Below are 23,648 nucleotides of genomic sequence, written 5' to 3' on the forward strand. Positions count from 1 at the left end.
GAGGTGCAGACAGGTGAGGCGGCTTGCTGCAGTCACAGCAGGTTGTTCCTAGCGTCCGTACAGTTCTAGGGTCCATTCCACCTACGCACACGCCCCCTCTCTAACCTCGGGAAGAAGGTTCACGTTGGCCAGAACGACAGAACTGAAACTGTACTCTAGTGGTGGAATACAGTTGCCCTCCTCTTTCCAGAGCTTGCTGAAGGAATGCTAAGCACGTGTGCTAGAGGGGTCTGTAGGCTTTCTGTGATCAGGCAGGTAATGCTGTGCAGAGAAACGTTCATGAGAAAAGACAGGGCCGTGTGAGTGAGTTCAGCGGTAGGGAAAAAGGTGAGGGGGTGATTGACCGGGGGGCTCTGAGCAGCAGGTGTTAGTGGGTATTGTTGAGGGGACCCCATTGTCCTCTGGGGACATGGGCCCGGCCCTCCGTGCAGGCATCGCCAGACTCGTGTTTATCAATGTGTCTATTGGCCAAGGTAAAAGGCTTTCCTTGGGAAAGGAAGTCAGCGTGGCAGGCTCTGGATTCTTCAATCCATCCTTGTATCTCTCACGAAATTCAGAGAGCTTGGTTTCTTTATGGAGGCTGTCTTGGAGCAGATTTATTTTATTTTTCGCTAAATGACTCTCATTCCAGGATTTGTGCTGTTAATACAGATGCCCATGGCTTGTCGCCTCAGGGATTTCTATCCGCTTCTCACACGCATTCTGCCATGTTGCTGCATTTTGGCTCCTTGCTGCCAGTGGACTGCCAGCAACTGGACCTTTTTTATGTGATCTCGTTGAGTGTCTCGAACAGGGGCTGGTGGAAAGGTTCTCTGATCCAGGGGCGTCTCTGCGTTACCCTGGACTGACTGCCGTCATTACAGCCGTGATCTCACCCAGTAAGTCATGTCTTGCTTGTGTTCGAAAGACCAACAGAACAGCAAAGCCAGAAGCCCTGGTGCCACTCTGCCTGCAGCCCGGGAATCGAGGGTTTGTCTTTCCTTCTGCCACTGAAGTACCGTGACACTGAGCCCTTCCTTGGGCACAGAGAGCTGTGACCTCCCTCACTGCTCAAACTTGCCTTTGTCAAGCTCCAGGGCTGGTGGAAGAACACAAGGGGGAGAGTCCGAGAATCTTCTCAGCAAAGTTTGGACTGGAGGAGTCACTTAGCCTGTAAAGTGGCTTTCTGGGGGCAATTGCTGGGCAACTTGTGGTGGTGGTGCTTAGATTTTAAAATTGTGGGGCCTAGAGACAGGCTCCTGGGTGTATGTCTTGGTTTCGTCACTTTTGGCAATTTCCCCATTTGTAAAATTGATTTAAACAATACTACCTACCTCAGAGGATTTTGCAAGAATTCAATGACATAATACATAATCCCCTGCTTTGCAAAAGTTCACTTTACGCCACTTCACTTCTACAAAAGACCTACCTTAGTACCTGTTTTCACTCACAGAAAGAAATCTGAAGAGGATTTTCACTTTTACGAAAATCAGTGAGAAGCAAACGCTACGTTCAGCGTTTGCTTTGCAGCGAGCCCTCCTAGAGGCAGCTCAAACCCTGAGCAGCGAGAGTGGCCTCACCCAACTCCTCCCCCGGGAACCACACTCAGCATCTCAGCATCCAGCCTCGGAGCTCTGACCTGTCTCTGTGAGCGTCTGTGCTTTACCTCGATTTATTTTGTGCGTCCGTTAGCAAGATGTGTCCTCACGTAATTGCTTCTTCGCTTTACCCCATTTCAGCTTACGGAAGGGTCCCCAGGAAGGCTCTACATTTGGACAGCAGGGGAATCCTGTATCTTTAAAGCACTTAGGGACTGGACACATAGATAGCAAGCTTTCAATAAATTGTTGTCTGTCACGGTGTTGAAAATCCTTCAGAATAGCCTTGCTCTGAGTTCTGACAAGGCTGCAGGTCCTTCTCTGTATATAGACAACACCTGTCTCCTCTACTTGGGTGCACATCTGTAGAAGCTCCAGGCTCCGGGAGGCTGGGTTATGCTTGCTTTTGTTTGTAGTGTCGTGGGAAAAACAAGTAGACGGTACCTGGCCCATAGTAGGTGTTTAACAAATCCTTGTTGAATGAATGAATAAAGTTGTGAGCAGACTGAGAACAGGAATATGGCAGAGGGTGGGAGGTTGGGTGTAGCTCGGTCACGTTTGTTAGTCTGTGGCTACTGGAACCTTCATCATCCTGGAGATCATGAGAATAGGTAGGTGGCAAATTATTGGGGAAATTATTGGTATTTTTGTAAACAGCTTAATTGGCATACAAACAACTACACATGTCGAATTGTACAATTGATCATTTCTGAATTTCTGACGCCTGTATACACCCATGAAGCCATCACCACAGTGTTACGGGAATTCCGAATGCCTCTGTCAAAGTCTTTCATTTCTCTGTGGCTGATGAGCCACTTCGCCCTGGGCCTTGCATGTGGCTGGCTGCCTCATCAGGGAGGGAGAGCCTGCTTTCCTCCTCTTCACACCATTCCTCTCCAGCCTTCGTCTGCATTCACGTTCTTGCCACTGAAATTGTAGATGATCATAGCATTTGTCAAGCGTCTGTCTTCACTAGGTTGCAGGCGGGGAGTGTAAGGACGATACCCGTTTGGCTCAATGTGTTATTCTCGTCATCCCCCACGGTCCCTGACACACAGGAGGCGCTCAGGGGAGAGGTAGGGGGTGAATGAATGAACCTATTGCCAGAATAGATACATGGCACTGTTGGGCCTGGATTGGGAGCCAAGAAAACTGAGTTGTTCTGAGACACTCAGAGTTACTCTAACTACAGCAGAGGGAATCAAAGGGAAGAACGGCCTCCTATGGTCTGAATTACTATCACTTCCATTCCTGAAGTGAGACCAAGGACACCCTGGAAATGCAGGGACTCTAACATGACACCAGCCAGACCCCAAGGTGAGGGACGCCAGGACCTCCTCTGTCATTCTGAGACCCAGCTGTTCCGTGGAAAGGTAAACATTTATGTTGGGGCTCATGAGTTTGTTTTTATTGCAAATCGATTCTCTACTGCAGGCTGCCCTAGAAGGGGGCTTTCACCGGGCATGCTGTTAGAAGGCCCCCCCCCCTCCCCTCCCCAGATCCCTTTGTTTCTTTCCTGTATTAGCCCCCTCCCCGCCACCAGTCATAAATGACAATGAAGTTTTCAGAGTCAGCTCGGATTCCCTCAGAGAAAAGTGTCTCTTAGGTACTAAAGGAAGAACCACACAAATAATAATTAAACGTGACACAGCCAGGTAGTGGTGTGTGGTATGCATTTGGCAGGAGTCAACATTTTAGCGCAGTGCTCTCCATGGTGGGGGAGAACAGGCCACACAGGCTTGTAAAACCCCCATTCCAGAAGGAAAGGGGAGGGGTGGGACAGACGAGAGCATGTTTGTGTTGGTGAAGCTGATTCTCCACTAAATGTTTGCAGAAGAGGTGGATGGTAGATTCGCGTACAGTCATCGTTTCTTTCAAATGCTAAGAGGCAGCTGGTTGGTCTGAGATGAAATAATGTGGTTCTGAAGGTACCACTTAAGGGGGCTGTGGCAGCTTTTGCACTTGGAGGTTGTATTTTGTGCATGTTTCATCCCAGGTGCTTTGCTCCCTAGATATCCATCCATCCTTCCATCTCGCCATCATTATTGACTGCCAGTTTGTACCAGGAACTTGCTCCTTTCCCTCTCTCCCTTCGCCTTCCTCCCTTCCCCCCTCCTCCCTTCCCTCCTTCCCCCTTTCCTCCCTCCCCACCCTCCCTCTCTCCCTCCTCCCTCCCCCTTCCGCCTCTCCCTCCTTCCCACCCATTCTGAGTCTGTTCATCCTGCAGCCCAGATTATCGATGCCTATATGTGCCAGGCATTGTTCTGGGCCCTAGGAACACAGAGTGGGAAGTAGTTGACCAGAGGAGACAGGCTCTTGAAAAAGATTGTTTTATGGTTTTTCAGCTTTGATGTGAGGTTATTAATGGCTGACTTACACCTCCCCCTACCTCCCCGGTAGTGCCTATGAAAGCACAGGCTGTATCTGCTTCTTGCTTACCTCTCCAGTGAGTAGTATATCGGCCACGTAGGCACTCAATGCATCGTGTTTTGAATGAATAACAGAATAAATGAGTGATGTGTATAGTGTGATGCACCTTAACAGGAGTGTAATCACAGCTGTGAGAAGTCGCACAGAAAACAGAATTACTAACATGCATCCCACATCTGGGCCAAGAACGAGGGACGTCTGTGCATGCTGTTACCTATTTGACCATTTGCTCATGTACTTGGTGACATTTTTGAGCTGTTCCCATGTACAAAGCCGTGGTGAGCAGGGGCCTAGGACAGAGTACAGGACTGACGTGGTCTCCGCCCTCTGGGAGCTGCTACCTGAGCCCGTGTGGGAAGTGCTCGGAGGGAGAAATCCAGGTGCGTGGCTGGACACAGAGCGTGGGGCCAGCCTGGGCAGCAGTGTGTGTGAAGCTGCTGCTTGGAAGGTTCCGTGGAGGGAGCCAGGTGCCCACGGGGTTGGGCAGGGTGTTAGGGGGCCTGTGCGGGGGCTGATCGGGCACGGAAGCGGGACGGCCCGCGTGTCGGCTGCCCGCGGTGAGGCCAGGCCCCGGCCTTCTGCAGGCTGCTCTTTGTGTGCTGTAGAACTGCCTCAGTTTTGGGACAATGTGACTTAAATAAAGGCTCAGGCTTCCTAAGAGAGGAATTAAATTAGCTTCCTGGGGCCGCCTTAATAAACGACTACAGACCGGGAGGCTTAAAACAACAGAAATTTGTTCTCAGTTCTGGAGGCCAGAACTGAAATCAGGGTTTTGTCCGCTCGGCTTCCTCTGAAGGCTCTAGGGAGGGGCCTTTCCCTGCTGCTCCCCAGCTTCCGTGGCTCCTGGCAGTTTTCGGGGCTCCTTGGCTTATAGCTGCATCGCTCTGCTGTCTGCCTCCTCCTTCTCTGTGTGTCTGTGTCCTCTCCTCTTCTTACATGTAAGTGCCCTAGTCATTGGATTTAGGGCTGGTTTTAATCCAGTAGGACCTTGTACTAAGTTAAGGAATTCCATCTGCAAAGACCCGATTTCTAAGTAGGGTCACATTCTGAGGTCCTGGGTGGACATGAATGTTGGGGCCATCATTCACCCCACTGCAGGAGGGGACGTTGAACTTGGTGGAACGGTGCTGGGAGGCTTCCTACGGGTCTTCTTGTTCCTCGGGGTTTCTGGGTTGGCAGGAGGCAGGGAGTCTTGGTCGTGCTGAGGGTGGGCCAGAAGGGGCTGGGACTGCAGTTCCGGGAGGGCTCCTGGGTACAGGGTTCTTCTCAGATGCCTAAGGAAGCGGGGAGACGGCGGGAGGTGGCCCTGCTCCTGCAGGTCTCTGGCTCAAGGTCACCCTGTTCTTCCCGCAGTGAACAGGGTTTCTTATTGACCATCCTTGGAGCACCTTGAGACAGGAGAACGTGTCCACGAGAGTCAGACAGCCAGAATAATTAATGACCGTAGCCAACAATGGCCTCGGGTTTTTCCATGGTCCTTCTCTTGCCTGGGAACAGTTTCCTGCTGCTTTCTTGGCGGCGTGTTGCCAGGGACTTCCCGGGTCTACAGGATGTCGCTTTCCTTTTCTTTCTTGTTTTTCTGCTTTCTCAGGTTCCGTGTTAGTCGATTCTTCCAGTTCCCTGGTATTTACACAAATTACTCAACAGTGTCTTCCTGTAACAGTGGTGCTTAAACGTGTTGCGATTTCCAGATTCACTTTCCAATCTGGAAATTTGATTCCCCAGTCTGATTTGCAGATTTGATTCTCAGAATTTCTGAATTAGTAAATCTGGGGTGATGTGAGGCAGGTGAACTTAAAAAAGCAAATTGAGAAACTCCTCCCCAAAGGGTGTGTGTGTGTGTGTGTGTGTGTGTGTGTGTGTGTGTGTGTGTTTTCCCTCCAGTGATACCTGTTTTCTCAGACAGGATGGCTTCTGCATTTACATGATGCTAATTGACACAGTTTGTCACCAGATTATGTATCTCAAACTCTGACCTAGATATGCTCTCTAGATACACAAATGCAAATTCTTCTATCATTTGCCTGTAGGCAAAGTGATCAAATAGAATTAGTGGTACCTTGAAAACATTACAGGCATCTGTTAGATGAGGAAGAAGGTGAGTGGGGAATGTGTGTTGTGACCTCAAAGCTAAGCCTGGGAAACGGGCTTCTCTGTTTTGTTTTGCGTGTGTAATGGGGTGAATAAAGGGATGGCTGTTTTGGCTTCAGTTCTGTGACCCAGCTTTCCTTTCTGTAAACGGGATTACAGAATTTGTCACTCACCTGACTGAACTCTCAAAGAGTCACACTCTTATTTGTGTATTCATTCATTTATTTAAAAACATTATTGGGGGCCAACTACACGCTAGAACTGCGATGAGTGTCCTTTTATGAACAGAACAGGCCTGGCTACTGCTTGCCTGGCGTTTACAATGTCATTGGGGTGGTACACATTAGCTGGTTACGAAAATCATAGGCCATCACCTCACGTGTAAAGGAGTGGGCGGGGACATTCTAGGGCGCCACGAGAGCTGACCATTGGGAGTGGGTGACGGATGAGAGGCGGCCACTTCCCTGAAGAAGTGACCCTTCAACTGGACTGTGAAGGCCGAAGGGGCACTAACTAGGTGGAGAGGGTCGGGGGAGCGCTGCAGGCAGAGGGGACACCACCCATGAGGCCTTGTGGCTGGAGGAGGCCTGCACTGGAGAGGGTCTGAGTCGGCCAGTGGGGCTGGAGCTCAGGGAGGGCGAGGCTGGAGGGCTGTGCGGGTTTGTACACCTTAGTCAGATGTGTTGTTAGTTTGAGATGAAAGGGAAAAATTCTAAGTGGGGAGGGTGTAGAAGGGGTGGTGACGAGATCAGACCTGCTTGCAAAGGTCATCCTGGGCAGCTGAGGGACGAGTGGCCTGGAGGGGACCCAGGAGGAAGTGGGGCGGCCAGTTAGGAGTCCAGGGCGCAGATGGCGCTGGCCTGGCCTCGGTGATGCAGCAGGAACGAGTCCTCGGTACTGGATGGAGGAAAGGAGAAAGTTAGTGGGGGGTGGGCAAGCAATCCCAGGTGTCCCTGTCTGTGCCCAGGGCTGGCTGTTTAATCTGCGGGGACCCTTGTTCATAAAGCAGAAATAAGTGATGTTGAAGGTATGGAAGTAGAAAGCTTTTTCTTTTCTTTCATGGTCTCTGTTGGTGTGTGGTGCTTTTCATTTGCTATTTAATGTTGTTCTAAATAAAGAAGAATTACAAATTTTAAGTATCGATATGAATTTTACTGTTCATCTTTATGTTGGGCAATGCCAATTTTAAGTGTAAATATAAGATCAGCTGAGTTGTATGCGGAATCACGGAAATTACACAGTTCATATTGCATATGTCATATGCATATTCATTTTGTTCTTACCAGAATGGTGGAAACACAGCACCAACTAACTCAACTTTTTATTTCACTTGATTCGCGCCCATTCTGCCAAGATTCTCTGTCTTCGGCTTACTGATAAGTAAGGAAGCACTGAAAGGAAAAGCGACTTTAGGTGGCTCGATCTTTACCTGTTCTGTGTCTTCCTGGTCAGCAGAAGGTGTTGGCTTCCCCAGGGACATAACGTGAGTAGGAAAGGCTGTGACAGCTTCCCTGGCCCTTCACGTTTCTTAGAACAATATTGCCTTCTTTTGCATCTGGCGAGTTCTGCTTCAAATGGAAAGTGTGGCCTCTCAGGGCTGCCAGTGTTTGCACTTACTCTGTTATGCGTGTACACATAACACGCTTACATTGTACCCACTTCAGTCCTGCTCACCTCCCACCCCTCGTGGGGCCGCCAGAGGGCTCTGCTCATGGGGCGTCGCAGAGACCACATGTGCCTGGGGCCACGGGGCTGCCTGGCGGACATGTTGATTGACACCCGTGGTGTAGGTTTCCTCTGCTCACACGCATGCTCCACTGTCCCACTGGACGGCATTACAGAACACAAGTTCAAAGATAAAGTGTTAAAGAATTCCAAAGGGTGACAGGATAGCATTAAACCAAACAGGCCCTTCTGAGGGTGGTTCCTGTGCAACTGCACAGGCCGCACGCCCAGGAAGCCTCAGTAGTCTTGTCTGGAAGGTTTCCGGGAATTCCCGCCTGTTCTCGTGAATTTTTTGTTTTTCGTTCCCAAATCCCGAGAAAAGTTGGTCGGGAAATTGGGAAAATCGGCTCCTTGAACCCAGATGGTTGGCAGTATCGGCTGTCACTTTGTGGAAACGATTCATCGTGGAGAACAGAAAACAGCTTGTATCTCGGGATTCGAGAAATGGGAAAGCGAAAAAAATTCCCGAGAATGGGCGGGAATTCCCGCCCAGAAACCCTACCTGTCTCTCAGCGGCCCTGTGGGCCTGTGTCCTAGAGTTACTCGGGTCTGTGGCAGGTTTACTATTTGCAGGTTCAGAGAGGAATAACTGGGCAGAGCCTGGATTGGCAGCCCCAGCCCAGGCCTGGGATCCAAGAGTGCTTGGCTCCCCAGGTGCTGAAGGCGCTGCCACTTGTTGGGAAGCCTGGCTTCTGGATGGGTTTGTAGGCGGCAGCAGCAGGGCCCGGAGCAGAGTCTGTACGTGTCAGGCCCTAAACAGAGCGGCCTCCCTCGTTGGTTGTGTGGGCTTCAGAATACGAGATGTGACTGAGAACATTGCTGGAAAAAGGCTCAGGGTTCCGAATTTGGGAGTTTTAAGTTGAATTGTAGAGTTTCCTCCTCCCACCTACACTGTCACCTAAATTTCTTCCTCTCCTAGCGTTTAATTGCCTACCTCAGGAACAGTTGTGAACCTGTCGGGAATGAGAAGTCCCAGCGTACTCATTGGAGCTGTACCTTTGTCATCTGGAGAGTTCCATTATGGGCCCTTGGTAGTGGATGTTCTGAGGTGATAACGGTTCTCAAACTTCGGCACGCGTCAAAAGTGCCCAGGAGCCCAGATTCTGGGCCCGGCCATGGAAATTTGGTTCAGGCCCTAGGAGAGTTTATCACACGTGGTACTCAACCATGTTTTGAGAAACACTCGTCTTGGGCCTCTCAAACCCTGTGATGGTGTGGAGTGAGGGGGTTCTCTGGGCGCTCATTGAAGCGCAATTTCTAGTTTGACTACGGGCTAAAGCTTGGGAGGTGACGTGCTGGGGGAGGAGGCCTCAGGGCTGGGAACCTGTGAGCAGGATGAATAGTGCCCACCTGGACCTCCCTGCTGCTCCCAGGAGCCCACTGTCCCCAGGATGCAAAGGAGCTGGCTCACTAAACAGGGCGTGAAAGAAAGGGAAATGAGTTTCTGAGAATGTTACTACTAGCTGTGGCTCTATTCAGAATTGCTAGGTACTTTTTTTTTTCTTGAGGAAACATTAATGTAATACGGGGGGAGACGGATGGATTTTCCTTTTTTAATTGAACTTATTTGGGGGTTGAGGAGCGGCCACCCTAGCTTCCTGTGGTGTCGGGGCGGGGGGGCGGGGTGAGTGTCTGAGCTGTGCCCAGGGACTGGGGTGATTCCTTTTGGATCATAATGCCCGTGGGAGGTCAGCAGCGTGCTGGGGCGCAAATGTGGGGGAGATGGGGCCCCATGGCTTGGCTGTCCACTCATCTTTGCACAGAAATAAATCAGCCTGGCATTTTATTTATTATGTTATTGGGTAAAACTATGTTATAAATAACAATCGTTCACTGAGTGCTTGTGACAGCCAGGCCCTGTGCCAAGCACTTCCGAACGGCGTCTCTTTTCTTTTCTTGGTTTGTTTGTTGTTTTTCCTTTTTGTCCTTTGCTCGAAAAGGTGCAGGAGTTACGGGGAGCTGACAGGCCTCGGCTTCCCTTTTCCTGCCTTTCAAGTGAGGTTCTTGCTTGCCGGGAGTTGTTTAGAGCAAATGTGAGTGAGAGGCCACAGAAGGCAGCCTGAAGGTATAGAAAGAGGGTCAGTTACAGAATTTATGGGTGCGGTGTTTTTCCTTCACAATTCTAGGTCCCCTCTAAAGACCTTGGAATAGAAAGAGCAGCACCCAGGGTGACCTGTGGAGAAATTAACGTGGCTTGGAAATCCATTGTTACCCCTGATGGACTGTTTTGCAAGTATCTTTTTCATTTATAAGCTTTGCAGTTCTTTTGATAAATCTCCCTGAAGTCTTCTCTGAAGTAGCAGTATTTGCTGTCCTTTCATTACATGCACGTTATAGGCACAGAAAGAGGAAGCAATGGCAGTTGCTTTTAACTCCCTGAAGAAGTGGTGGGTCTCAGATCTGTCGCTGTTGAAGCAAGTTCTGGATTTCTGTCTGGTGCGTGGGCCCTGTCTGTGGGGACCTGGGACAGGCAGGGCAGCCCCGCTCCAATTCCTCATCCATTCCCTCTTTCTGGCTCCCTGTCTCTTCTTTATTTTATTGGCAAGGCCTCTCTTTTACTTATAAGCCTCTTCCAAGAAGGTCTGGCTTTCGCTCTGAGTTTACGACCATAAATTGTGAGATGGTACACGTCACCCTCTTAATCTAATTGAGCCAGCACATCATTGTGGAGACATCATTGTATTTGGGGGGTATTAGTTGCTATGGTTATTTGCTGAGACTAACAGAGTCTGTGTTCTCTCAATTAGATTTTTGGAAACTGCTCCCTGAGAATAACCGAGGTGGGTGTGTCTCCCCGTAGGACTATCCACTATATACCCTCACCATTAAAGAAAAAAAAAAAAAGGCACAGAAAAGATACTTTGGGTGGAATTTTAGAGCAAGAAGGGACCTTAAAGGTTAAGTGGTCCAACCTCCCAGCTTTCTAATGAATTTTCTAAGGCCAAACTTTGTGACGTTTGTTAAGAACTTGTTAAGAACGTGTTTAGTAAGTTGAGGGGTGAGCAAGGATTTAGCCCATGTCTGGTTCTTATTCTAGGTTCTCTTCCTTCTGCAACAGAAGTCCTCTCAAGGAATCCATTCTTCCAGTGTATACGGGGGTCCTGTGTGCTCTAGGCTCAGTGCTGCTAGAAGGAAGAGACACCGTGCCTCGTTGTCAGGTCTCGGGTGGGAATCCCAGCACTTGTCGGAGAGCAGTGCATTGGCACCACCTGGAAACTTGTTAGAAACGCAGAAGCTCTGGCTTCCAGACCCAGGGCATCAGAGTCAGCATTTTGACAATATCCTTGGGTGGTTGGGTACACATTAAAGTTTGAGAAGCTCTGCTCTAAGAACATAGGACATTCCAGACGCAAAAGAGCCAAGTCTGAGGCCCTCGCCAGCCTCAACTGCCTCTCCCCCCACCTGTTCCTCTGCTTGGTGTTGGGCGTAATAGTAGTGCCGTGTGGTTTTGACCAAGAAGGACGCTCACCGTCCTCAGCCTGCACTCACCTCTCTCCAGCTCTGTCCCTTGTGGCCCCTTCCAGTCTTCCCAGTCCTGTCGCACTGATTCCCTACAGACACTTTGGTCTCATTTGTGTGGTCTCCTTTTAATGCCCCCCCCCCCACTGCTTCCCCCCCCCCCCTTTTTTCTAAAACGTGCCTAGTTTAGGGGCCAAGCACAGACACCACCTTCTCAGGCGCCTTCTTTTATCTGTTCTTCTGAGGCTGGCCTCTCCCCAGGCCATTGACAGACAGGATTTGATGGTACCACTCTTTCCCCAGTGCATTTAAATGGCACCGCTTGAGTTTGATAAACTTCTCAAGAAGAAACCCATAGTGCTTTGAGTTATAGTGCAATTAAAAAATAGTGTTATTTAGTCTAGGTTTTTGCCTTTCCTTTTATCTGCAAGAGGTGAGAGGAAATTTTAAATGTATAGATGCATTAGGGTTTTGTAAGCATCTGAGGGACTCAGACGTGTTCTTAGTAGTTCACTGGAGTGGGTTGTTTGAGTAGTTTGGTGAATCAGCCAGGCAAACATTCCTTATTTTAATGCTAATTAAGATTGGTTGATTCTCTTCTCTCCAACCTGTAAGTAAACTTCCACTCTGCCTGTGCTTGTGGGAAAGACCGAAAACCATCACATAAGGGCCACCCTTTGCTCTTCCTGTAATGGTCCCCCTCTCCCCTTTATGAATTCCCATAACAAGCCTGTGAGGTACGAATTATCCTCACAGTTACATAAACACTTGGAAAGGTTGAATAGTTTGCCCAAAGTCTACAGCTAATCCAGGGTTCGAACCCAGGTTTGCAGAGTTCATGCACTTCATGTTTCTCTGAATTGCCCTTGAATAGCTGTGTGTGTGTGTGTGTGTGTGAGAGAGAGAGAGAGAGAGAGAGAGAGAGAGAGAGAGAGAGAGAGAATCTCGAGATCATTAACTGGCCTGGAAATACCCTTTCTTTTTGCTCTTTCACTTGATAAGTCCCTCTCAAAATAGGTTTCTTTGTTTTAATTAAGCAAATCACCACTGTTTTCCTTGAGGGAGTTTTCCTGCTTTGACCTGTTGTCTTACAAAGTCTTGGGCATCATGGGAATGTCAGTGTTCTGAATACAGCACCTCAGTTCTCTGTGCCCCGGTTCTGCTGTCAGGGCTGAGCGATTCAAATTTGGGACAGGGCTCTTTAGGGCTTGGGTTTTTGTCATAGATCTGATACTGACCAGATCACTTAACATAACGGTCATCGATGGGCAAGTGTTTATTAAGCAGCTACTATGTGGCATGCGCTGTCATCTATAAAAGTCAAGTGCTACCCCTTACACTTGCAGTGTTCTTATCATGAAAAGCTAATATAGCCCTTTGTAAATACAAATGTCTTTGTATACGTTATTTATATAATTATGTATATACAGTGATGATGCTACTGGTCACGCCTAATTGGACCTGCACTTGGAGTTTTCAGTAGGGTGCGCTCTCCTAGTTTCTTTGAATCCCTCAGACTCTCCTTAGCTCCTGGCTGCCCTGTGATCTGTGTACCCACGTCTAGGTTAAGAGGCGTCATCTGGTCACCTCACAGAGAGCAGGCCCTTCTGTGTGGCTGCAGGTTCTTTCAGTGAAGCAGGATGGGAAGGCAGAGTAGAAACCCCAAAACTACACCCTGGGCCAGCTTCTTCGTGAAAGGCTTCATCAGTGTTTAGCTGATCTTGTCTCTCTCTCTTCTGTATAAAAATCTGGTTCCCATTTCCTTAGGAATGAAGTGCAAATTCCTTTGCTTGGCATCCAAGGCCTACCGTGGTGTGATTCTAACCTCTCTTCCTAATTTGCTTCTTGTCCATCGAGCTTAAATCCCCTGTTTCTGGGTAGGTCCTCTGCTTCGGCATCTCTCTGCTTCCCGTCCTTACTTCTAGAATAGCTTTCCATGCCTGTCTCTCCTGCCTGGCACCTCCTCCCGTTGCAACATATCTAAGTAGTTCTGAATGAACTATTAAGGTTTAGTTCAAATGCCACTCTCTATTCTTCTTTTTTTGTTTTTTTTGAGAGGCCTCCTCCAGCTGGAATAATACCCTGCACTTCTGTAGCTATTTTTTTCTACTCTCTGATTGCCTTGGCACGTTCTACCTTAATTAATAAGCGCACGTACACAGATGAGACCCTTCTAAATTGTATTCTCCTCAAGTATATGCAACGTATACATACTCTCTTTTCATTTCTTTGAGTACACGGATATCAGACACTCAAATGTGTGAGTAAATTAGGCAACATAATATAGTAGTTAAGAGTTGGGAATCAGAGGGACTAGGTTTCTTATCCTGCCACTCACTAGCGGTGCGACTGTGAGAGCTTCTTTTGCCTCTCTGAGGCTGTTTTCCCAGCTGCAAAACGGGGGTAATACATCTTCAGGATGGTCATGGGGATGAAATGATTTAAAATACTTAGTAGGTGCGTGTTACATAGTAAGTATCCAATAAGTTAATACCTAATATATTTATGGTTATTTTGATATATATTAAGGTGGGTTCGGGTGTGCCATATTATTCTTGAAGGGTGTTTCCATGTAAATAGAATTGGAAACCTCCTGTGGAAAAGGGTGACACACCTTTCTTTGTTCTGTTTGACTTTTTCAAAAATCAGCTCTGAAAATTTCATTAGCCTTAATGCTCCGGTTGGAAAAACAAGTTCTCCAGAGTCAGTGCCGGCTGTGGGCTCGTTTAGGAAACACAGTTTTGGTGAAACGGCCTCAGGAAAGGCACACAGATGTATAATCAGAACGCACATTGTGTAACATGTCGTGGCTGATGGGGTCGGGGCGCATATCGTCCTCTGGTGAGATGAGGGGTTTTTGGAGGCCGAGGGGATGTGAGAGACACGTTGGCAGTGACTTCACCCCTGTAGCCCTGTCCCTTCGTGTGTCAGGCGGAATGGATAAGACGAACCCAGGTCGTCTGAATGTGTTAGCGCAGCTCTTCCCCCGTGGGCGCAGGGCCCCTCCCTCCGTTCTGATTGAGTGCCTCCTGCATATCTCCCTTCTCCTGTGGGTGTCTTCGTCACGGTGTCCCCTGTATCTGTGAACCCCTGCATTTGAGGCTGGCCTCCCTGTCTTTTCTCCTTGTGTCTTAGCATACCTTCTCAGATACAGGCGATTGCCACCTAGTGGCCACAGGTAAGGCCGTGAGTGACAGAAACTAGATGAAGGCTCTGGGGGAATGTTGTTCTATTGTAAGATTTGAACATGGTCTGTTTCTCTTTGCTCATCAAATGCAGGGGTTAACGCTGTAGAATGGCATTTAACAAGGGAACATCTTGCTTTTCTTACAGTTAATCAATGGAACTATGCTTAAAATGCCACATGCAGCCTTGGGGAAATGGTGACTAGGGAGAATGCCTCTCCCTCCCCGAGCACAGTTTTTGATCGGATGTGTTTTCCGCTTGCCCAGATATAGGGGAAGAGAACAGAAGGGTCTCTGGGAACACTTCCTTCATCTGTTTTAGCTTCAGGCCTGGGGACGCCCTGGGGCTAAAAAGGGGACATGTGGTTGTGGCTGACAGTTGGCGTGTTTGTCGCTCATTTCTGCTGGTCCCTTGGTGTAGAGCAGGTTTTGCTTCCTGAGCTTGCTGACGGCTCTCTGCAGCTCTGTGGGGATCTCCCTCAATAGAAGCATCGGGGAGGTGGTTTTATGTTAACAGTAAGCACATTCGTACATACACAGCTCCAACCAGACGTCCAAAAGTTGGAAAGTTTCTCCTAACATACGTAACCTGCTTTTTTACATTTGTCAAACATAGAAGTGGGAATTTCACCTTTGACGGGTGTAACGAACTAGTGGAGTGCCCAACTTCCCTCTCCCTTTGTTCTTTCTGTGACACCTGCTCTCAGCCCGGCAATGTGCTAGGTTCTCAGGATCCAGTGGTGAGCATGAAGGGACATGATCCTCACCCCTAGGGAACTTGCTAGTCGAGGAGATGTCCTGGTTAGAGAAGTGAGGGAAGGCTTCTGGAAGGAATTTTGGGCTGAGGGCTGCAGGTAGAAGTAGGGCACGTTTCAGGAACCGGCGGAAGCCAGAGCGCCTGGAGCCCATAGACGGAGGTGGGTGTCCCAGACCCCGCAGGTCCTCTCAGGCCTTGGAGGGACTTTGGTTTTTGTTTTCAGAGCTCTGGGAACCCACCGCAGGATTCACTGTGGGAGCTGACAAAACTGGGTGGAGAACTGACCGAAGGATGAAAGTGGATGTGGGGAGACCAGAGAGGAGGCAGTGGAGGAGGAGACCAGGAAGATGGGGTATTTGGTTTAGGGGTTGCTGATCGTGTGGGGGAGGGGTGAGCAGAAGTGAGATGCTGAGGCGGCAGAAGAGACAGACTTGTGAAGGATGACATTGGGTGTCTGACTGTGACGTGTGGCAGGATGAATGGTGGTGCCTTTTATTGTTCTGAAGACTCGGGAGGAGGCCCTTACTGGGCTCCTGTGGGAGAAGGTAGGAGAGGAGGGGGCATTTGGTTTCATGCTTGTTGAGTTTTACCTGGGAAAGGCTGCAGTCCTGCAGGGGCCGGTGCCCACCTCTCAGCTCTCACCATGGTCTCCTGTTCTGGGGCGTATCAGACACCCCGCCCGTGAGCCCTCCTGTATTTGCTGTGCCCGATCGGATCACCGCACCAGGTTTGGAGGGCCTCCTTGTCCAGCCATGTCCTACGCACCCGTGCACAATGACACGAAACCACTCATGGTTAGTTCCAGAATCATTCCGAACACAAGGTGAGGAGGCACGGGGAAGTGTACTTGGCCTTCAGAGAAGGGAGAGCTTAGCGAGGCCCGGGGACTTGGTGTGCTTGTGCAATCCCCAGCCAAGGGGCCCAGCCTGTTGCAAGTACTTACCTGGCAGCTGGTCTTTATTATCTGTACTCAGCGTCTAAGTCCAGGGAGATATGACAGAGTAGCAAAACATTTTAAGGGTGGTCATATACAATTTTGGTACCATTGGAGGACAGAGAAAGGCCCTGGGTGCACTGAGAATATAATTGTAAGCTTACCTTGAGCCCGTCATTATGTGGGTGTCCGTGTGTATGTGTGTGAGTGCCTGTGCATGTTAAGTTGTACAAAAAAAGAAAATGGCTTGACGTGTGGTCTTACTGGTAAAACTTGTAAAAATTAATGCAGATTCCAACTTTTAAAAAATTGTGACAAACCTGTTTTCCTGAAAGAAAGGAACATAGTTGGCTTAAATTCTCTTAAACTCGGTGCAGATTAGTACCTGCTGTGGCAGAGAGCATGGTCTCCCCAGGAAGAGAGGCGCTTTCCTCTGGTTCCCTAGTGAGCAGACAGCTTTGGGAGTGGCTTCCCTCGCAAGGCCAGACTTGTAGCTGCTTCTATAGACTTTACCCTCCAGGTCTGCTCTGGCAGGCACAGTCTTCTTATTCTGGAAAACAGACACTTGTCCTTCCCAGAGGCAGCCAGCTATGACTTCTCTCCGCTCCAGCCGGCCTTCTTTCTGCCTTTCTAGCAACAGCTGTTTCTGCAAAGTAAATCTTACTGACCCTGCTTGGCTCCGAGCTGCGACTTGCACTGCCTGAACACGAAACAGTGGGGTGCTACGAGCAGGGTGCCACGGGGCTCGGCACGCACCCAGCACCAACACCAGCCTCTCCTCCTCCTCCCCTCTTCCTGGAATGTGCGTGTTAGGGGCCTGTGTGTATCGGCGAAGGCTCCAGAAATAAGTCTCTGAGCCGCTGCATCTCCAAGGTGAGCATCTACACAAGATGCCTCCAGTCCTTTATGGTTGAAGCAAACAAGAAGCAGCGACGTCGGGGAGTTTGCTTTTCGGATGTCCACTCCGTTGACCCAAGTCACGGGGAGGGGTTTGTGTGAATGGGGTGAGGGAGCCTGGTGTGCTCACGTGGTCCAGCCTCTCAGTTCAGAGGACTTGCTCGAGTCACACATCCCTCCTGAGAGGCTGTGTGCTTTTAGGTCTTCTTCCTCTGAGCTCTCCCTCATTACAGGTTGTCAGGCCCGCTTCCCCTGGGTCCTGTGACTGGAGGATTCCTATAGTGATTAGGGAAGAATAGCCCTGCCCCGCCTCGCCGCTCACAGACCTAGTGCTTACAGTGCGTCTCCCTGGGGCTCCTGACCGCCTGATGGGTGAGGGAGGGCTGGCACCTGTCAGGCGCAATACTGAGACTTTACGACTCGCCAGGGTTAGTTACATGTCTGATAAATGATGGAGTTCACACTTGAACCCAGGAACCAGTGGAGGTTGTGGGGAGGGCCAGGGGCAGCGTATAATCAGAACCCCATGCAGTGCAGGTGGAGAAGACAGGTTCTCCACAGCCAGCTTGAGATGCTGTCCCAAAGCCTGGGGCGTAGATCTGAGCAAGCACAAGAATGGCATCCACTGCACCTTTAATGAGCGATTTCTCTCTCAAGCCTGGGCTGTTCAAGAACGTGGTCACGCGAATTCCTTTTCCAATTCCCATAGTTGGGATTCTCAGTCGACCCAGCTGTTCTCGCTGGCCTCCGGCCCAGTATTGCCGCCATGGTGTGCTCATGACCTAATCTTCCCTCAGGGGCCAGCGTCTCTATCAGCCTCGTGGGGCCCACATGGCACCTCAGGTTTGTGCTGTGTGCTGCTGGCCAGTGAGATCAGCTTACCTTCTGGTCGTAGCTCACAGGCCCTGCTCCTGGGTAAGTGGGCCCTCCTGTGAAGAGGCCCCCCGAAGTTCCCACGGAGGCCCCCTGGTGCAGTGGGGGCCATGCCTGACCCTCACTGGCAGCTGCCCCTGGCAGCACAGATTTTCAGGTGTGTGCTGGGATCTTTCCCAAGCCCGGCTCACGTTTCACCTTTTTTCCCACTTTGTCGAGAAGATTGTCTAGCTTGAGTCTTCCTTGCCCTACTGGGGAGGCACGGGGATTTTTAGGTGGATAAAGAAGCAACCCTGTCCTTACCCTTTGCTCAGGCGTTTCTTTGTGAGTTCTGACCTGGGAACATTCTGACTAAAACGAGATGGAGCACCAGCAGGCCCACATTCCACGCACGACACACTTCGGGCCCCTTGGAGGACCACGTCTTCCACTTCTGTGTCCTTCCTTTGCACAGTGTTCTGACTGTCAGATGCATCTGTTTCTTTCTTGACTCGCCAGGGAGTGTGATTTGTGTTCTCAGGGAGACCCTCAGCCTGGGCTGGCCGGTGTGAAGAGATGCTGCTTCCCCTGCCAGCATCTCTGGACTTGTTGCCAAGCCCCATTGCATGAAGTGACTGAACCAGGGAGAGACTGGAGACTACTGGCTCCCATTTGTCCTTCTCCTCCCCAAGTGGAGGGGTGTAGAGCAGAGGGCCTTGCAAAGCCACAGTAGCTTGGGACCCGTGTCATCCGAGCCACTGGGAGGGCCGTTCCAGAGCAGGGAGCCGCTGCTGTCCAGACCCAAGACCAGGACAGCCCAGCCTGGCTTGTTCACTGGCGCCATTGTTTGCAGTGAACACTCAGCTTGGTGAGCTGAACAACGGGGGTAGGATCTGTATGCAATGCCCCCACCCCCCATTAAATGGCACACACTGAAGGATGCACTGCCAGGTGTGCGGAGGGGAAACAAACAAACAAAACCCAAAGATGGAGAAAACAGACCTCTGACCTCAAGGGACACACGTGGGAACTCAAAAAGAGAAGTACTGAGGATCATGGGTGCTTTCATTCCAGTAGGTTCTGTTGACATGTGAAGCCAGAATTCCCCCATTCCCCTCTCCCCTCAATATCTTATTAAAGCCAGGCCTTGTTGCCAGTTATGCCTCATATTTCCCTCCTCTGGGAATTTGAACATAATGCCATTTCCCCTTCAATGAGGAAAACATGGTTGAGGGTAATTTGGGTGATTAACCTAATCTGCAGGAAGGCTGCATGTGGAATTAAGTTAAGCACATTTGTACGGAGCAGCCGTGTCTGTCAGGCCGCTGTAAGGTACCTTGGTGGCTTTATCCCCTTAACAGAAGCTGAGGGTTCATGGAAGGATCATTGGCTTTCATTACTCTCTTAAATGAAAGCTTATTTTTAAAATTTGACAATGGCCTCTGAGAGCTTTTGCTGTAGATACCATGTGTGGGGTATGTTTTCAACCCAATGCAAAACATTGCCAGAGATTTGTTCCCATGGAGGTGGCAGAATGTGGTGACTTGGGAAATAGTCCGGGTGGAAATATGTCAGGCTGGTCAGCCCCTCTGTCTATGAGGGGAGCCGAGAGGGTTCTGGGAACTCCGGCCTCACGTGTACTTGAGTCGGAAGAGGAAGTCCAGGGGTTCCTGTGCCTGCGGGGAAAGGGGGGAGAGACGGGGCAGTTCCCAGCGCTTTCTCCCGGCTCCTGTTTGTTCAATGAGTTGGACCAGGGGAAGGTATTGTCCAGTCTGCCATGGGGGCACCTTCACTGACCACATGGGGGGTCAGTGACAGAGTCTATCCTCAGGGCTCTAGATGCTAATGTCATCTCTGACCCATGCTTTCTCCCTGCCCTCCGTCGGCAAGTGGGTTCCCACCTGTGTCAAGTGGAGATGACAGAACTCGCTGCGTAGCTGGAGGAATTCGCAGTAGGACCAAAATTGTTAGATAGGACCGGAGCTGTTAACTCACATATAACAGAAACATTAACTTCTAAAGCAAATCAGTATTTTGGGTTATAAATAAGTACTTAGTGTTCTGAGTCTACCTTTCTTTCATGTATGTGCTTTGGAATGGACTCAGGAACGAATCTGTCAGCGGCTATAGCAGTAGAAAGGCCCAAAAGTGCAGCAAACATGAAAACCAGTTTATGTCAGTAATTAATGTTGTTCATTCTTTTTCTTGCTAGATTTGTCTTCAGCGAAGAGGAAATTTGCAGATTCCTTAAATGAATTTAAATTTCAATGCATAGGAGATGCAGAAACAGATGATGAAATGTGTATAGGTAAGTCATACCTGTGCCATTTATCACAACTGCCAGTGTCCTCGCGGGGCCATGGGGAGGAAGAATCGAAGTGTCATGAATGAAGAAGTCATAGGAAGGGCGGAGGGGGCAGAGTTAAGGGAGGAGCAGGGACCCGGGGCTGCTCAAGGCTTCTTCTTAGAGTTCTGGGATTGCTCAGCCTCCTGCCGGCAGGACAAAGTGTGAAAGTTTGCAGTGGGGCTCGCCTCTCCACTTAACTTCAGGGTTCTGCTTGGCTCTTGTGTTCTTCGTTCTTCTTCCCCCAGCCACAGTAGTAGGAACTTAGAGCCAAGGCAGAATGTGGGTAGATGAGGGAAGCATTAGATAAGAGACGGCAAATGCTCGCTCAGGGACCGAGATGAGAATGCAGCCATGTTTTCTCTGGCACTCAGTTTTTAAATTGAGTCCCATATAAACTGAACTCATCCTAACGTTCCAGTTTTCCAGCTTCTTTGAAAACTGGAGAATCTAATCAGCTGGCCCCACATTCTGGCCTGGGGCTATGTAGCTGCTGCTGCCTTCAAGTGGGAGAGGGCCTCAGTGTCTAGCTCACAGGGGTCCCCACGGCTCCCTTTTGTATCCTTAACAGGAGGCTGAGGGTGAGGCTACCATTTATCACGTCGCCGTGCTGCTGCACGCTTCACCGTCACCTTCTTTTGTAGGCAACACTGAGCACGGAGGATTTGCAATGTCAAGACACCTTTCTTTGCCAGGGCCTAGTCATTGCACTGTATTTTTACATTGGGCATCTTGGTTGACTCCTTGAAGTGAGCAAGAATTGAGAAAGTTATACTGAATTAATTGAAGTTATATTGAATGAGTCCCGTTGCCATGCAAAGCGCCAAGGTCTGGGATGAGCAAAGGCAGCTGAGAGAGAGCTGAGAGCAGTGAAAACATGTCATTGTAAATCCTGAATATATGGATGCTTTTCCCAACATTACACAAAGTCCCACATATCTTCAGGACTCTTGTACTTAATGCCTATTGCCTTTGGGAATAATTCTAGGAGACCATCCCCATCTGACTGCCTTGCTGCAGGCTGTATTGCATTAATAAGTGGCTTGGGGACCCAGGAGGAACCCAAGAGAAGCCAGAGACGGGCTTCCAGTGCCAGCAGCACTGTTTGTTTTGTTCTAGTGCCAAAGAAAAGGTTGGGTTCTGACGCAGCCCCACAACAAAGGTTGAGGAGGTCGAATCCTGGGCAGGAAATCTTTCAACTCTTAAGCGGAACTCTGCCCCTTCCAGCCTGGGGCTTGGGAGCCAGCCAGCATCTCATCAATTCTGGGTCCTCTCAGGAACAGGCCGGTCTTTTCCTTGAAGGAAATCCTTCCCTAGCTAGAGTGCCAGCTAGAATTAACATGCATTTCTGGGTCATCCTAAAAGATAATGGCAGCGTTGGGCAGCATTTGACGTTAGGCTTTTGCATGTGCCAGAGGATTTCAATCCATAACATGATAGCTGTATCTGGAAAGGCTGCCAAAGGCCCATTATTCATCCATCTCATGGCCCCTTTCTCTTCCAGCAAGGTCTTTGCAGGAGTTTGCCACTGTTCTCAGGAACCTTGAAGATGAGCGGATGCGGATGGTGAGTACAGCTGGGCTACTCGTGCTTCCAGACGGTGTGGTCACAGCCAGGGAGCACGGGAGTCATTGTCAGAGAACTGGGTTCGCGTCCAGGCTCTGCCATTTGAGTGCATTTGGGCTCTTGAGCAAGCCTTCTCTTCTCATCTTCGCAGTGTTTGAAGCCATTTGTAAATTATAAAGGACATGTGTACTTGGATACCTTGAGAAGGACTTCATTGTCCTCCAAAGAGTCACTGTGAGGTGTATACGTAAGGCATATAACTTCCGGGTGGATCTTTAGAATTATTTAACTCTTCAGGGCCTTAGATTGACTCCCGGCAGGATGGGAATGAAGGTGCCCCCCTCGGCAAGCCCCGCCCTCCACCTTGGTGAACTCATCCAATAGCTTCTGGACGGCAGGGTCACTCCTTCACTTTTAATTCCAAAGCACCTAACCCAGTGCCTGCCGCCTAGTAGGCACCCAGTAAATGGGTGCTTCCTAAGCCACGGTAGCTCTAAGAAGTTCTTCAAAGAGAGGCACTGTGCAAATTCAAGAATCAAGTGCTGATCTCCAGGTTCTTAAGAGATGTCTTTTGTATTAGAATGTATTCTGATATGGTTCAGCGTTGACAGCTGAGGGATTCCACATCCACAAGGTCTTTTGCATCTTCCCCGTATCCCTAAGACATCAGGCCCGAGCCTGAGTTGAACCCCCTGCTGGCTGCATGCTGATTTGCCCCCAGAAAGGCTTCTCATTAGGAAGCAGTCCTCCAGAGGCCTGGGAAAGAGTCTGTTCATGAACATTTTTCTTCTCTTTCCATATTTATAACGGGTGGTTTGAGATGAAGGTTCTTGTCTTAGTTATGCGGGCCAAAATCCCATCGGCTGGGAGGCTTAAACAACAAATAATTATTTCTCAGTTCTGGAGGCTGGGAGTCCAAGATCAAGGGGCTGGCGGGTGTGGTCCCTGGTGCGGCCCTCTTCCTGGCTCGCAGATGCCTCCTCCTTGCTGCTTCCTCTTTGGCAGAGAAAGGGTGGGGAAGCCGTCCCATCTCTTATAAGGGCACTAACCCCGTCATGAGGACACTGCCCTTCTGACCTAATTACCTTCCAGAAGGCCCCCTCTCCAAGTGCTATCACATTAGGGTATTACAAGACAAACTGAGGCACATTACATTTCTAAGAGTTTCTTTGAGCAAAAATCAATTCCAGTGGGGCAGCAACACCCCAGACGTGGTGAGGAGTGCTCTTCCAACAGGAGCTAGGGGAGAGAGTTTTATACAGAAGATGTGGAAGCCAAGCAAGGAAATGAGGTCGTTGGCTGTCTCTTAAGCGGTTGCCTTACGTGGGCCAGGCTGGTGGTTTGTGATAGGTTTCGATTTCTTAAACTTGAGGCATCACAGGCTTAGGTTTTGGTTTGCTCATGGAGGCTACTAAGGCATGAGCGCCACCTGCCTAATGCCTCCTTGTTTAATTAATGTAACGGGTTAGGGCTTGAACATAGGCATTTTGGGAGGGCACAGGTAAGTCCATAGCCTCTACCAAGGCATCCTGTAGCCACACATTTTCTGTTTTCCCCCTCACGACGACTCCGTGAGGTGGTGGCGATTTCATCCCGTTGTCCAGATGATGGTCTCGGGGTTTACAGAGGTTAAGTAGCATGTCCGCCATTGCACAGCTAATAAGTGTCATGGTCTGCATCCAAACCCAGCTGTGTGCTATACCAAGGAATGTGGGCATTTCTTTAAAACTCCAAACAGAGCAGAAGCCTCTCACCTTCTGCCCTGTGTAGAGACGCTGTTTTCCTTGGTTGCTCATGGCTGGGTTCCTGAACGAGAATCGGAAGGTGGTGG

The 23,648-nt window shown here is 49.7% G+C and overlaps 1 protein-coding gene across 3 annotated transcripts in view; it reads left to right on the forward strand.

Annotated features, from left to right (window-relative positions):
• Positions 1-23,648, forward strand: part of ARHGAP26 (Rho GTPase activating protein 26) — a 752,092-nt gene that overhangs the window by 427,807 nt on the left and 300,637 nt on the right. For all 3 annotated transcript variants that reach the window (XM_074313709.2, XM_019739058.3, XM_019739059.3), the window contains 2 exons: positions 20,120-20,215; positions 21,756-21,817. In XM_074313709.2, the coding sequence (XP_074169810.1) occupies positions 20,206-20,215; positions 21,756-21,817 (72 nt within the window). In that variant the 5' untranslated portion in view covers positions 20,120-20,205. The remainder of the gene's footprint in view (positions 1-20,119; positions 20,216-21,755; positions 21,818-23,648) is intronic.

Source organism: Rhinolophus sinicus, chromosome 5 (genome assembly GCF_057876585.1).
Source record: "Rhinolophus sinicus isolate RSI-liver-muscle chromosome 5, RSI-T2T, whole genome shotgun sequence".
Classification (NCBI taxonomy): domain Eukaryota; kingdom Metazoa; phylum Chordata; class Mammalia; order Chiroptera; family Rhinolophidae; genus Rhinolophus; species Rhinolophus sinicus.